This window comes from Carassius carassius, chromosome 38 (genome assembly GCF_963082965.1).
Source record: "Carassius carassius chromosome 38, fCarCar2.1, whole genome shotgun sequence".
Classification (NCBI taxonomy): domain Eukaryota; kingdom Metazoa; phylum Chordata; class Actinopteri; order Cypriniformes; family Cyprinidae; genus Carassius; species Carassius carassius.
In genome coordinates this window covers 28,911,387-28,925,562 of record NC_081792.1, presented here as the reverse complement: position 1 = coordinate 28,925,562, position 14,176 = coordinate 28,911,387, and the positions used below count along the sequence as shown (strand labels likewise).

At 34.9% G+C, this 14,176-nt stretch overlaps 2 protein-coding genes across 2 annotated transcripts in view; one reads left to right on the top strand and one right to left on the bottom strand.

The window, feature by feature from the left end:
- The window catches only part of LOC132119127 (mitochondrial import receptor subunit TOM20 homolog B), a 412,651-nt gene that overhangs the window by 207,692 nt on the left and 190,783 nt on the right, over positions 1 to 14,176 (top strand). The window lies entirely within an intron of this gene.
- LOC132119730 (guanine nucleotide-binding protein subunit beta-4-like) lies at positions 171 to 13,672 on the bottom strand. The gene is made up of 10 exons (XM_059529931.1): positions 13,477 to 13,672; positions 7,907 to 8,005; positions 6,120 to 6,158; positions 5,325 to 5,431; positions 4,990 to 5,053; positions 3,962 to 4,124; positions 3,235 to 3,301; positions 2,034 to 2,235; positions 1,715 to 1,931; positions 171 to 466 (listed from the first exon to the last, which is right to left on the bottom strand). Exons 2-10 carry the CDS (start codon positions 7,961 to 7,963, stop codon positions 360 to 362), a joined length of 1,023 nt encoding a protein of 340 aa, XP_059385914.1. The 5' UTR covers positions 7,964 to 8,005; positions 13,477 to 13,672; the 3' UTR covers positions 171 to 359.

Genomic DNA, 14,176 nt, shown 5'->3' with positions numbered 1-14,176 from the left:
CAACAAACAAACGACAAAATACAAAAAGTGAAAGATTAATAAAAATGTCATGGGCCAATGATCAACTAGAAAAATATATACATGAACACTATGTATGTATATACTATATGGTATATACATACACATAATGCTGTACATATATACCATATCTATATTCATATACATGTATATTTACATATTACACAATGACACTTTAATAATCTCTTCCTATCATTCCTGTGGTTTGCGGTGACGATTGGCTTCTTCACGGGATTGAACTACATACTGAAAATCATGTGTAATAACTGGAATACAGAGGAACTGCTGTTGAAGGACGCAGAAATGGGACGAAACAGGAGCCGGAGATGTTAAAACCCTTCTCAGTTCCAGATCCGAAGGAAACTGTCCCATGATCCCGTGGCCACAGCCATCCCATCATCAGGAACTCCTAAACAGCTCACTCTGTTGTCATGACCGGCCAGGACACCTGGAAAGAGAGAGAGAGAGAGAGATACAAAAATGTATTGCATATTAATGTACAAAAATTTCCTCAAAAAAAATAAAAGAAATACAAAAACACAAAAAAAATTAATATAAAATATGCAGGCAAATGAAAGTAAACTAATAAAACAAACAAATCTAAAAATAAAAAAACAAAATTATATAAAACAAAATAATAAAATAAATTACAAATATGCAACAAATACAAATAAAAATAAAATTTTAATCAAATAAGAAATAGAAAAATTACAAGTATGCAAGCAAATGTGAAGAACTTCAAACAAGTAAAAATAAAAACACAGTAAACAATAAAAATGACATTAGCACAAAAAACTAAAGATTAAAAACAAATCTAAAAATCAAAATATAAAAATAAACAAAAATAAATAAATGAATAAAATAATAAAAATACAGTAATAATAACTTACAAAATTATTTAAAAAAATGAAAAATCAAAGAAAATTTTAAAGTAAACAAATACAAATTAATAAAAATTATAAAAAAAAAACGAAACAAATATAAATAAAATGTGCAATAATTAAAAAGTAATAAGATAATCAAATTAAAAATTAAAATACTTAAAAAGGAAACAATATAAAATAAAAAAATCACAATAAATAAATAACAAAATATAATAAAGCTACCAAAATAAAGAATTAAAAATGTATTATAAAGAAAATGTGAAAACCCAACCACATAGACATCATTAGTTTCATCAGGCGCACGCTCCTGGCTCTAACTTAACTTCAGGTCTGTGTTTGTTTAGCAGTCTGCTATAGCACCGTTTACAAACGCAGTTAAAGTTAAGGTGATGATCAGACTGAATGATGGGCTTTCCTATACATTCATTTATTTCTGGCTCTCACAATATCAAAACTGACTGATTTTCCAAAAGGCTTCGTTGAATAAACATGAACACGTACTACACCTTTAAAAATCAAATCAAAACTCGGTTTCTGCCGCTTTAAAGCACCTCCTGCTGGCAGAGAATGAATTTGCATTTTCAGTAAGTCTGATTTTTGCAGCAAACATATTTTGCTTGTTATCAAAAATAATCTCCTCTAGCTGTTGTTATTGATTCTGTTTGGAAGTCTACCGGAAGTTAAGTTAGAGTCACAAAAGCGTGCATGCGCAGTAATGTTTCAGTACAGTCTATAAAACATTTTTAAACCTACGTAAAGCACACTTATGTTTACAGCACACTGAAGGGCAGTGAAAAGTGTTTTGTTGTTACCTGCACGTTCTCCTTTTAAAGTGTCCCAGACGTTGCAGTTGAAGTCGTCGTATCCGGCCAGCAGGAGGCGTCCGCTCTTGGAGAAGGCCACGGAGGTGATGCCACAGATGATGTTGTCGTGAGAATACATCATGAGCTCCTGATCTGCGCGCAGGTCAAACAGCCTGCAGGTGGCGTCGTCTGAACCCGTCGTGAAGGCATTCCCATTCGGAAAGAACTGTGACGGGTAAACAACCGAACTCAGTACAACGGTCCATGTAGAGGAGCTTCTACACCAGCCCATTTAAACAGAGAACAAGCATGATTTTAAACATCTTACGCAGACGGCATTTATATCGGAGACATGGCCGGTGAAGGACTGCCTGCACATCCCATCTCTGATGTCCCACAGTTTAGCAGAAGCATCGCAGGCTCCTGACACGAACGTCTTTAGATCAGGGCTGACCGACAGACTCATGACATCACCCGAGTGTCCTGTGAAACTGGTGGTCTGCTGGCCCGTCTCAATGTCCCACAATGCACTGCAACAAAAGAGACACAGGAGCTGAACACAGATTCCATTTAGTTTCAATCAAAACCAAACGCTTTTAATTCAGAGACGACCTGAAATATCAACTGTGATGCATTTAATATCACAATAAATTATTACTGTAGCTCAAACATTAGGGTCATGGGATCGACTCCCTGGGAGTACATGAGCTAATTAAATATATACTTTAAAGCTACTAACATGTTGCTAGCATGATCATCATGTTATTAGTATGATGTTAGCATTTTTCTAGCATGTTTAAAGTTGCTGGCATGTTTCGAACATGATTACTAGCCAGTTTAACTAGCATGTTGTTATCATGAATCTATCACGATTAGCAAGTTACTAGCATTTTGTTTACATGATTAGAAAGTTAATAACATGTTGCTAGCATGGTTCTAGTTTTTTAGCATGCAACTAGCATGATGCTGACATGTTTGTAGCATGTTTAACAAAGTTGCTAGAATGTTTCTAGCATGATTAGCCAGTTACTAGCATTATGTTAGCATTTTTATCATGTTGTTAGCATGATTAGCAAGTAACTAACATGTTGTTAGCAAGATTCTAGCATGGTTATGTTATTAGCCTGATTCCAGCATGATAAGCATGATGCTAGCATGCTTCTAGCATGATTAACAATAAATAAATAAATAAATAGAAAACAAATAATAAAATATACAAATCAAACCAATAATAATAAATATTAAAAAGAAAAATGCAAAAATAAATAACATTAATGCAAGATGCTTTGGATAAAAAAAAAAGATAAAATATACACCAAAAACAATAAATCTAAAAGAATAAAATAAAAATAATTTTGCAAGTTAATAAATGCAAGATGCTTTGAATACAATGTACAAAAACTTGAATTTCAAAAATATTCTCGTGCCAAATAAAGTAAACACTGCATACACCATTTGTTTCTTGACATACTAATACTAGACAATAATTAGTTTAATTATTATTATTACTGTATGTGACATTAACTCACCATGTGGTGTCACCAGAGCTGGTGATGATCTGACTGTCATCGAGAAAACGACAGCAAGACAGATAGCCTACAGAATCATTTATAAAAAATTAAGTATTTCATTGATTATTGATGTATTGTATGAAATGGCACACAGAAAGAACAGTTTTAGAGCAGGGTTTCCCGAACTGAGGTCTGTGATTTAGCAAAGGTGATAATACTTAGCTAATAAATAGTTAATTGAATGTTTTTTAAATACATAATTATATTTACATATAATGTAATTATATTAGTATGATTACCAGAAAAAAGTTTGGAATTATTAAAAATCTAAATGTTTGCTTCTGCTCATCAGGGCTGCATTTATTTGATCAAAAATACAGTAAAAACAGCAATATTGTGAAATATTATTACAAGTTAAAATAACAATTATTTATTTAATTATATATTATAATGTAATTTATTCCTGTCATGCAAAGCTGAATTTTCATAAATAATTAATTATTCCACAATTTTGCCTGGTAGTGGATATGTTATTATTATTACTATAAATGTCAATAATATTATTTATTTATTTGTATTTTATTGGTTTACCTGAATAAACCACCAAGTGTGTTGTTATATTGTTAAAAAATTAATTTAAAATCTCAGTGAATATTTTAGGTCAAAGCGGTTCGGCTGATGAAGATCCCTGCTTTAGAGGAAACAGGAGATAAAATGATGGAGGAGATGAATAGAGTGCCTCCACCTGTGTGTCCAGCCAGCTCTCGGTTGACCCGGACGTTGCCCTCGCGTGTCTTCAGGCTGTAGGTGGAGCAGATGTTGTCCAGGCCTCCGCAGGCCACGTAGTTCCCCGACGGGGCGTAGGCACAGGTCATGACCCAGGACGAGCGCAGGGGAATAGCGTGCATCTGCCGGACAGAGTTAAAAACATACAACATCCTTCAGTAATCTGACGACTAATAGCAAGACTGGGCAACACTGTAAAAAAAAGTGGTAACCAGCAAGTGTCATCAGTTTTGGAGAAATCTAGCAGTGCATCAGTGTCTCATCAATGGATGGGTGCCGTCAGAATGAGTGTCCAAACAACTGATAAAAACATCACAATCCACAGCACTCCAGTCCATCAGTGAACATCTGGAGAAGACAAAAGATGAAACACATCCAGCATTAAGATGTTTTTAACTCAAACACAAATTAGTTAAGTCTATTTAAGTCTTAATTAAGTCTATAACCTATAATAACACTTCCTCCAGTGAAAAAAAGCATCTGCTGTTGTCTCTCACATCAGAATCCAGCCACAGATTTGTTTGGAGCGGTTTAAACGCTGCTTGATCTGTGCAGATTTCTCTCCTGATTCAGCCCAGAACACTTTTTCACTGGAGGAAGTGTTATTATGGATTATGGACTCTATGTGTTTGAGTTAAAAACATCTTAATGCTGTATTTGTTTCAGCTTCTGTCTTGTCTTGTCTCTGCCCCAGATGTTCACTGATGGACTGGAGTGCTGTGGATAACTGTTTGGACTCTCATTCCGACGGCACCCATTCACTGCAGAGCATCCATTGATGACACACTGATGCGATGCTACATTTCTACAAACCTGATGAAGAAACAAACTCATCCTGATCTCAGATGAACTGAAAGTGAGCACATTCTCAGCAGATTTCAAATGAACTATTCCCTTAAAGAGCCATTTTTATCTGAATAAACCCATTAAAATGATCTTTGTCTGTATTTTAGGTTGATTTTGTACATGGCTCTAGTATGTCATTACCTTGTTGGTCGTATAACCATCCCATATGATCAGTTTGCCATCTTGGGAGGCACTGACAAGTAACCTAAAAAAAACAGGCAAATAAATGATAAAAATCCACACAGCTGCCTATGCATTTTTTCAATCAACGAAATGTAATAAATACGGGACACAGATGGGATTTAGAGAAGGGCCTTATTACAACTCCACGGAAGTGAAACACCAGGGTCCCAAGCGGTATTTCATGAAATATTAATCACACAGTTGAAAGGAGACCAGCCCAGAGTGTTTAAAGCAGTGTTTGGTATCTAACAGCAATGGTGATGGTTAGAGACACCCTCGAATCAAACACACACCTGGAGTCGCTGCCCCAGTGCATGGCGTAGATTTTGGCCAGATGACCTCTGAGCGTGCGCCTCGTTCTCATCTGTATCCGTCCCACTGAGTCCAGGCTCGCAGTCATCTGCCATAAGAGCCCAAAACAGCAAGAGATGAAACATCACACGACATCATCAGCGTCTATTAGAGAGCTCTTCCAGCGAGCATCATCTTCTACAGCATTTCACTCACTTACTAAATATTTATTCAGAATTCTGTCAAAATGCAGGGGCAAATGTGTTATATTTTATATATATAGCTATAAATAAAAATGAAGAGACCACTTGAAAATTCTCAGTTTCTCTGGATTTGCCAGTTATGGGAGAAAAATGTTAATATTTGTTTTATTCTATAAAGGTCTGATGACATTTCCAAATTTTAAATAAAATAGTTATTACTTTTTTTTTTTCTCCATTAAAGTGATATTTGGTCAAAATAGGAAATGATTTCATTTTTAACATTTTATTTAAATATTTGGATAATTTGTCATCAGTACCTTACAGAAAAATAATAATAATAATTTTTCAAATCCAGAGCAACTGAGAATTTTAAAGTGGTCTCTTATTTTTTTCCCACAGCTTTATAAATGTAATTATCAGCTTTAATGCACTAATCCAAATAACAAAATCAAATGTCACAAGTTTCTTAACTTCAAAATGCATCGTATTCAATGAAAAAGTGTGACAAGAACGGGCAACTATTTTTGGTATCAGCAAAAAATCCAACAAAAATGATGCAGGATGATGTCATCATTAATGATTTATGTTTCGTACCTGCGAAAGTGTGGAGTCACTGCAGGCTTTTCTAGCATCCTAAAAAACAACAACAACAACAAATGCAATTCATGTCAAACCTCGCCAATCTAAATAAACAGCACAAGAAGTGTACGGTTCACACAGACTAGGGGTGTGCACGGATAGTCGAATATTCGTTCTGCTCTAACTATTCGATAAATAAAAATGATATTCGAATTTCGCAAAAAAAAATAAATAAAAAGTTCACAATAAAACCTAATTTGGTCACTTTCTGTGATTCTCCACTTCATATTTGAAGGTGTATGCGAGCAAAAAATGATTAATGAATGAATAAAAGGGGCCATTCACATATCGCACCTAATAACGTGGAAAAGGCTATGCGCGCCACTTTCTCCTTCTTTCCAAAGCGCTCCTGAGGCGACGCGTTCTCTCCATGAAGACGCGGAAATTTCAGCAAAGGATAAATGGATTTGCAGCACAAAAAAAATCGCTTTCAGTAGCTCTGCTACTAAATTTATTTCAAAATGGCAATCCATATACAGCTATGATCAGCTGTTCCTTCATCTTGGCTGAGCTTTCAACGTTGTTACGGGAAAGGATGAAGCTGAATGTTTAGTTCTTGTCACATGACCCACGGTGCGCTTGCCGCATTCTGAAAAGTTGAGATGTTTTTAACTCGATGCAGTGCGGACGCGCCTGGAAAAAACGGGACCGCGTCGCTTCCATTATGAGCGAGCATACCGCGCGCCTACATTGGAAATAACGAACTTGAGCATGCAAAAGACGCGATAAGTGAACGCCCCCTAAGAACTGCGGTCTTCTACAGTACTTCAAATATACCGTGCAGAATCACAGAAAGTGACCGAATTCAAGAACATTGTTGCAGCATCTCTCAAGCAACACCGCTAACTTGGAGAATGCAGTGAAAACTCCTCTTCTCGCGTCTGCCCTAGACCCTCGGCACAAACATCTCGGGTTTCTCGATGAAAACATAAGAGAAGTAAGAACCGTCAGAACATTTTCCTTGATGGGAGTGGTGCGGATGCAGTCGCCACGATGAAGAAGATGCAATGCCCACTCGTCTGAAAAGGCTAAGCCAGTTCTCCAGCGATGATTACAGAGAGTCTAGCCGAGACGAGTGGGAACAGTTCTTGCTGGAGCCATGTATTCCACCAGATGAGGATCCCATTCAGTGGTGAAACGAAAACACGAAGCGCTTCACAAAACGTATTCGCTTAGCACACCGTTATTTGTGAGCCCCGCCAATGTCTGTGCCGTCAGAGCGTGTTTTCTCCGCGGTCGGCCTTATTGTTAACAGACTAAGGAGCCGACTTTCCCCCAATCATGTTTACATGCCCGTATTTCTTAACAAGAACATTTGAAACAATAGAAAAAAAGAAAAAAAGATTTGCTGACAGTTTAAAAGTTAAGTGTAAGCTACATTCTGTACAATAGCCTAATTGCTGCAGGCTGCTTTACGTTTTTTCTTTGTTCACTTTTTTTTTTTTTTTTGCTTTTAATCTGTACTTTTGTTTGTTTGCACGCATTGTTAAAGGTTTTCAGCTACAAAACATGATGTGTTATGTTCAAGCTTATTGTAAGCTTGTTCAAAATGACGAAAACAAATGTTGCTGAAAAATAACGTCTGACTCATTAAACTTAATTTAAATAAACGAATATTCGAATATTCGTTTTTTGTGAGCTCAAATATTCGAATGTGATATTTGTGGAAAACGCCCATCCCTAACACAGACGTCCTCTCAAATTAATGTTTCCTTTTGTTGCACGGCAGTCCAAACACTTACCCGGATCTGGTTGCGAAGCTGTTCTGCTTCCTGTCTCAACTGTTCCAACTCACTCATAGTTCCTGTTTGATCGGCACCTGAGATGAGAACGTGCTGGACCTGCAATCACGCATCAGACAGTGACACCTGTCAATAAAACATTGCACTAGGAATGCATGCGATCATGAAATCCCCTCCAAATGCAATTAGAAATGGACCAGCTTTGACCAAATGCATTCCAGTAACTTAATTGCATGCACAGACTGATCTGAGAGCAGTGGGAAATGACGCCGAGCTCAAAGGGTCTTCAAACCTGATGGTTTTAGTTACTAGTCCGGCGTCTCATATACTAACAGTGTCTTTAGACCGACCCCAAACTGGAGTTAGTTAGTTAGCCACTTATGATTATGAAGCAATAATCTATAAACCAAACATTTTACTTTGGGTCCATCAGGTTTGAAACAAGTCAAAATGAAGCATCTTCAATTGAATGTCAAATAAAAAACTTGCCGTGGATACAGTAAGCAAATTAATCAGAATAATCTTTTAAAGTATTTCAATGCACATTTACAGAGTATTTATTTGTGCTTTCAAATGATTAAATCGCATCCAAAATAAGTTTGTTTACATAATATATGTATGTGTGTGTACTGTCTGTGTATATTTATTATGCACATATGCATATACATATATATCTATATATATATCTATATATATATCTATATATATATATATATATATATATATATCTATATATATAGATATATATATATATATATATATAGAAAGAAGTCTCTCCTGCTCACCAAGACTGCATTAATTTGATCAAAAATAATTAAAAACAAATTCTGAAATATTATTACCATTTAAATTAACAGTTTTCTATCTGAAAATATTATAGAAATGAAATTTATTTCTGTGATCAAAGCTGATTTTTCAGTGTCACATAATCCTTAAAAAAAAAATGGGCATTACCACATGGTCATGCTATTTTTTCCTACGAATTTTCTATAAAATTAACTAAATCATGAAATATGTTATCATGCTATTAAATTACTCATACCATGATGTAAATTATTGGTCATAAACTTTAATACACCTCCTTATGTCTCAGTTTTGGCCTTTATGTAATTCTGAGTGATTACAGACTGAAAACACTTCCTGAAAGTATTACTCGTGTAAGTCTAGCATCAGTAATATAAGCTCCTTTTGGATGTCAGTGCAATGAAATAATCTAGAAATGTACATTTCAAAATATTCTGTTTTAGGCCAAGGTTTCCCAAAGCGGCTTTTTTTTGAAAAGTTGATGGAAAGCGAAAAAATTAAGTAAAAGTGCAAAAATTTAAAATAATTGTAAAATCAAATCACTCAAAATACAATTCTTTAAAAAAAAAAAAAAAAAAAAAGATTAGATATTTTATTTGTTTACCCGCATCCAAATAAACCCTGAACACGTGGGTGTTTTGTTAAATTATTGAAATATTAACTTTAAATTTCAGGGAAGATGTCAATTAATATTTTAGGTTTAAAAAAAAACTATATGTATTATACCAATCTATTTTAGTGTCTGTTGAATGTGTAGCTCTAATGTATGGAAGCACATGGGTAGCGATATTCAATTTGGAATGTAATATGCAAAATGACAATGCAATATGTAAAATGACAATGCATTTCTGTATTTACATTTTCATTTTCCAATACATTTGTGCAACGTTTGGTGCAAAATGAAAATGAAAATTAAATTACATAATTTTCATTTGCCATTTCATACACCAGTTTTAATATGTAAAATGAATACTAATTTTAACGCTTTATAAGTTGCAAAATTAAAATTAAAATGTATTACAGAAATGATTAGATATGTATAACATGTTCAAGCAAAAACTGTGGCAAAATGATCATTTAAATGCTATTTTTCTTAAATGTATTAACACTCACAGTCAAGACACTTCGATTGCATTTTAATTCAATGTCCCGCAATGAATGTAGCAAAATTCAATGTGCACATTGAAAATGCATTCCAAGCCGATCACGTGTCCGCCCCCTCACGCCATGTCAATCACTGCGTGAACAAGGCGGGGCTTGCAGAAGGTCAAGAGACTCAAATCTCAAGATGAGAGAACATTGAAAAGACAGTTGGCCCGTGTACGTTTTGATCATTTCAGTTTATGGCTTCAATATTTCATTCACACTTGTGGGCGGAGCTGAAACGCTGCTTTCATCTGATTGGTCGAATCGCTCCAGCTTCAGCTCGGTCTTTTCATTCTTTCAGGCAGAATAAGAGTCAGTGCGAGTGAAGCACTGTAATGTCTGAAACTACACTCACTGTTAATTAGCATAATATTTGAATCAGATGTTGGTGGGCACATAATTTGTGCTGCTGCGACCTGCAAATTATTTCTAGGTTGTAGTATTGTATGAATGTTGTCACACTGATAAATACAGTGCAAATAGTTCTGTCTCCGTGGATAACAGTGAAGTGGAAATAAAAATCAATAATAGACTGAACAGTTCCATGTCTGTAACATTTACCACTCTCATCTTTTAAGTCATAAGGCACTAGGTATGTGTGTGTGTGTGACATTAATAAATAATTGTAAAAATTAATAGTTACATTTCTAAATAAAAATAGTAAAATTAGCTCTGTGCTGCTCAGTGCTCCTGTAGCCTACCCCAGAGCGCCCTCTCGCGGCTGTAGACGGTAATGTTTTCTCTTGGTTCTGAATAAATGCGACTTATGTTTTTTTCCTCGTCATGACGTATTTTTGGACTGATGCAACTTATACCGTAAAATATGGGTAACATTATTATTATTATTTATAATGAGAGTAATTGACACAGACTAGAACTTTAATGTTTCACCAAATTCAGCTCAGATCTTCAGACTCGTCTGTCTCGTGTTGCTGTATAACTGGCCAGACTTACCTTCCCAAAAAATCCTATTTAATTTAATTTCATAAATTTAACTATATTTATTTCCACTTCACTGTTATCCAAGGAGACAGAACTATTTGCACTGTTTTTATCAGTGGGACAATATTTATACAATACTACAACCTAGAAATAATTTAACGGGGTCTCTTGCAAGTCGCAGCAGCACGAATTATGTGCCCACCAACATCTGATTCAAATATTATGCTAATTAACAGTGAGTGTAGTTTCAGACATTACAGTGCTTCACTCGCACTGACTCTTATTCTGCCTGAAAGAATGAAAAGACCGAGCTGAAGCTGGAGCGATTCGACCAATCAGATGAAAGCAGCGTTTCAGCTCCGCCCACAAGTGCGAATGAAATATTGAAGCCATAAACTGAAATGATCAAAACGTACACGGGCCAACTGTCTTTTCAATGTTCTCTCATCTTGAGATTTGAGTCTCTGACCTTCTGCAAGCCCCGCCTTGTTCACGCAGTGATTGACATGGCGTGAGGGGGCGGACACGTGATCGGCTCGGAATGCATTTTCAATGTGCACATTGAATTTTGCAACATTCATTGCGGGACATTGAATGAAAATGCAATCGAAGTGTCTTGACTGTGAGTGTTAATACATTTAAGAAAAATAGCATTTAAATTATAATTTTGCCACAGTTTTTGCTTGAACATGTTATACATATCTAATCATTTCTGTAATAAATTTTCATTTTAATTTTGCAACTTATAAAGCGTTAAAATTAGTTTTCATTTTACATATTAAAACTGGTGTATGAAATGCCAAATGAAAATTATGTAATTTAATTTTCATTTTCATTTTGTACCAAATGTTGCACAAATGTATTGGAAAATGTAAATGTAAATACAGAAATGTATTGCCATTTTACATATTGCATTGTCATTTTGCATATTACATTCCAAATTGAATATCGCTACCCATGTGCTTCCATACTAATGGACTTTTGTAAAAAAGAAATAAATACAAACATCAGCTCTGAAAACATTCACATAAACAGCCAATTTTTAAGACAAGTCAGGGAAATTCAGCTTAAGTGTCTGAGATACATGAATGAGAACCCGTGTGCTTTTATTTACTTTTTTTATTTTTATAGATATATATAACTGAAAAGCAATACCAGGAAGCATTATTGCCTCTTATTTCCCAGCTGGGAAGAGGAACTCAACATTATTACACACAACCACAAAAATCTAACATGAATATATTATTCAGAGCTGGATAAAATATACTACTGCATCAACTACTGATGAACACATTAATATTAATCTTAATTATCACTCAGTAGGTTATTAAACCATCTATTTCAATGTCTTTGGAAGGCCTTTATCTTTCAACACCTTTAAAATTAATCTAATGCAGGCATTTTTGTCATCTGATCTTCTTTAATCGAATACATTTACCTACTAATAGATTTAAATTTTTTATGTTTTTAAAGATTTAAATTTTAATGTTAGTTTAAAAAAAAATGTTAGCCTAAATACACTTAGTTGCTTTGGATAAAAGCGTCTGCTAAATGCGTAAATGCAAATGCAATTTTAAAATCAATATTTAATAAGCGTCACATCTGCATGTTCTCGGTTCTCTGATGTTGATTAATGGTCACGTGACATGCATGTAAACAAATATTTGATCTTTTAGGAAGTGATTCATGTTATTTTAAAATGTTTTATGATTTAGTTCATTATTAGCTTTTTATTAAACTCACAAACCTTCCTTTACGAACCGGTGTTTTGGTAAACATTGATGTTTAATCCACTTGATCTCCTTAATTTCAACAAATTTAATATTTTTTTTTACTTTTTGTATTTATATATCAATATGGTACTAGATTATGATATTTAAATCAATGTTATAAGTGATTAAAGTTAAAAGTAATATGCTTATATTACCTGAAATGTGTAATGTAATGGATTATGTTACAAACTACATTATGATTAGTAAATAATAGACCAAACTCAACTGAGATTATCTAATGAATACTGAAATCTGTTTAGAAATATTACCTGCTAAACCATGAGAAATAAGTTCATAAAGTCACAGTTTCCAACAATATATTATAATATTATGAGTTCAGAAGACTGTATCAGAGTTATATCAGAATAATTAAAAAAACAAACAACTTTAGGTGACTCTGAGATTGTATCAAGTTAAAGTGAAAGTAAAACTATCAGCTTCTGCTCAAACAATCTCAGCTACACCAAATAAATACTTTTAATAATGAAATTCAGTGAACATTATATACATAGAAATATAATTCCATTCACATTCGATTGAGAAACAACAGATCGTGTTTACTGTAGTAGCTTGAGATTGTGTGTAGATCAAATACACAATGACAACCTTTCATTAATCAGCCAAAAATGAAGCTAACTAACTAACGTTAACTAACCCATTTAGATGATTAACCCGTTATTACAGACGTTAACTCTTGTGTTTATCGGGCCTTCTCCCGCCTCCGCGCTTTTAACCATAACTAGCAGATTTTAATTGAACTAATTAGCTACTAAATCGAGATCCAATCCATAATGGACCACAAAAACTAGTTCAGATGTGTAAATAAATAACAGTTTACGAGTTTCTGACGAGCAGGAAATAGACGAGAAAAGAGAAACGCGGCGGACGGTTGTTTTCGCCCCTCACCTGATCGGGTTTGGTTTGGGCAAATTCCGCTTTCTTTCAGATCCCTGGCATGTTGAGAAGAGCACGGGGGAATTTCAAAGCGTCACAGTTAATTAGAAGTCAATTTTAAACACATTTAAAGGGCCACGCAGCCCTCACTCGAGCTGAGAAGCCGTTTTCGCGAGCAATCTCGTCACCACACCCGTAAGGGAACCGGGAACATGGCAACAGGCGAGACGAAAGGGGGGACGATAACCACCGCGTGTCTACAAACAGCTAAAACCACTGTTTAAAAGCACAGATGTGACTTATATTAATATTTTACACTTAAAATAAAAATATATCATCAAACTGAGTGTTTGTGTGTGTATAGAGTCAGAACGTCTGTTGTTCGCACAGTCGGGTTCCCCTACAGAGGAATGGTACAGTCCGACCGCCGTCTGAACAAAGCGCCTGTAACAGGAAACATATCCGCTGCGTGTTGGCGCCTCGCAGGGAAACTTGCGTTGTTTTGTCGTAGTTAAAGTTGCATTTCAACCTTTAAATGGTTGGAAACATTCAAAGCTTGGTCTAATTTAAAACTCGAATGTTATTGAGATTGTTCTGCGACTTTATTGACATGCACTTACTGTACTTTGATGTACATTATAGACAAATGGAAAGATCAAAACTGTATCGTAATAATTTGTATTGTATTTGTAGATATACACTAGGGCTGCAC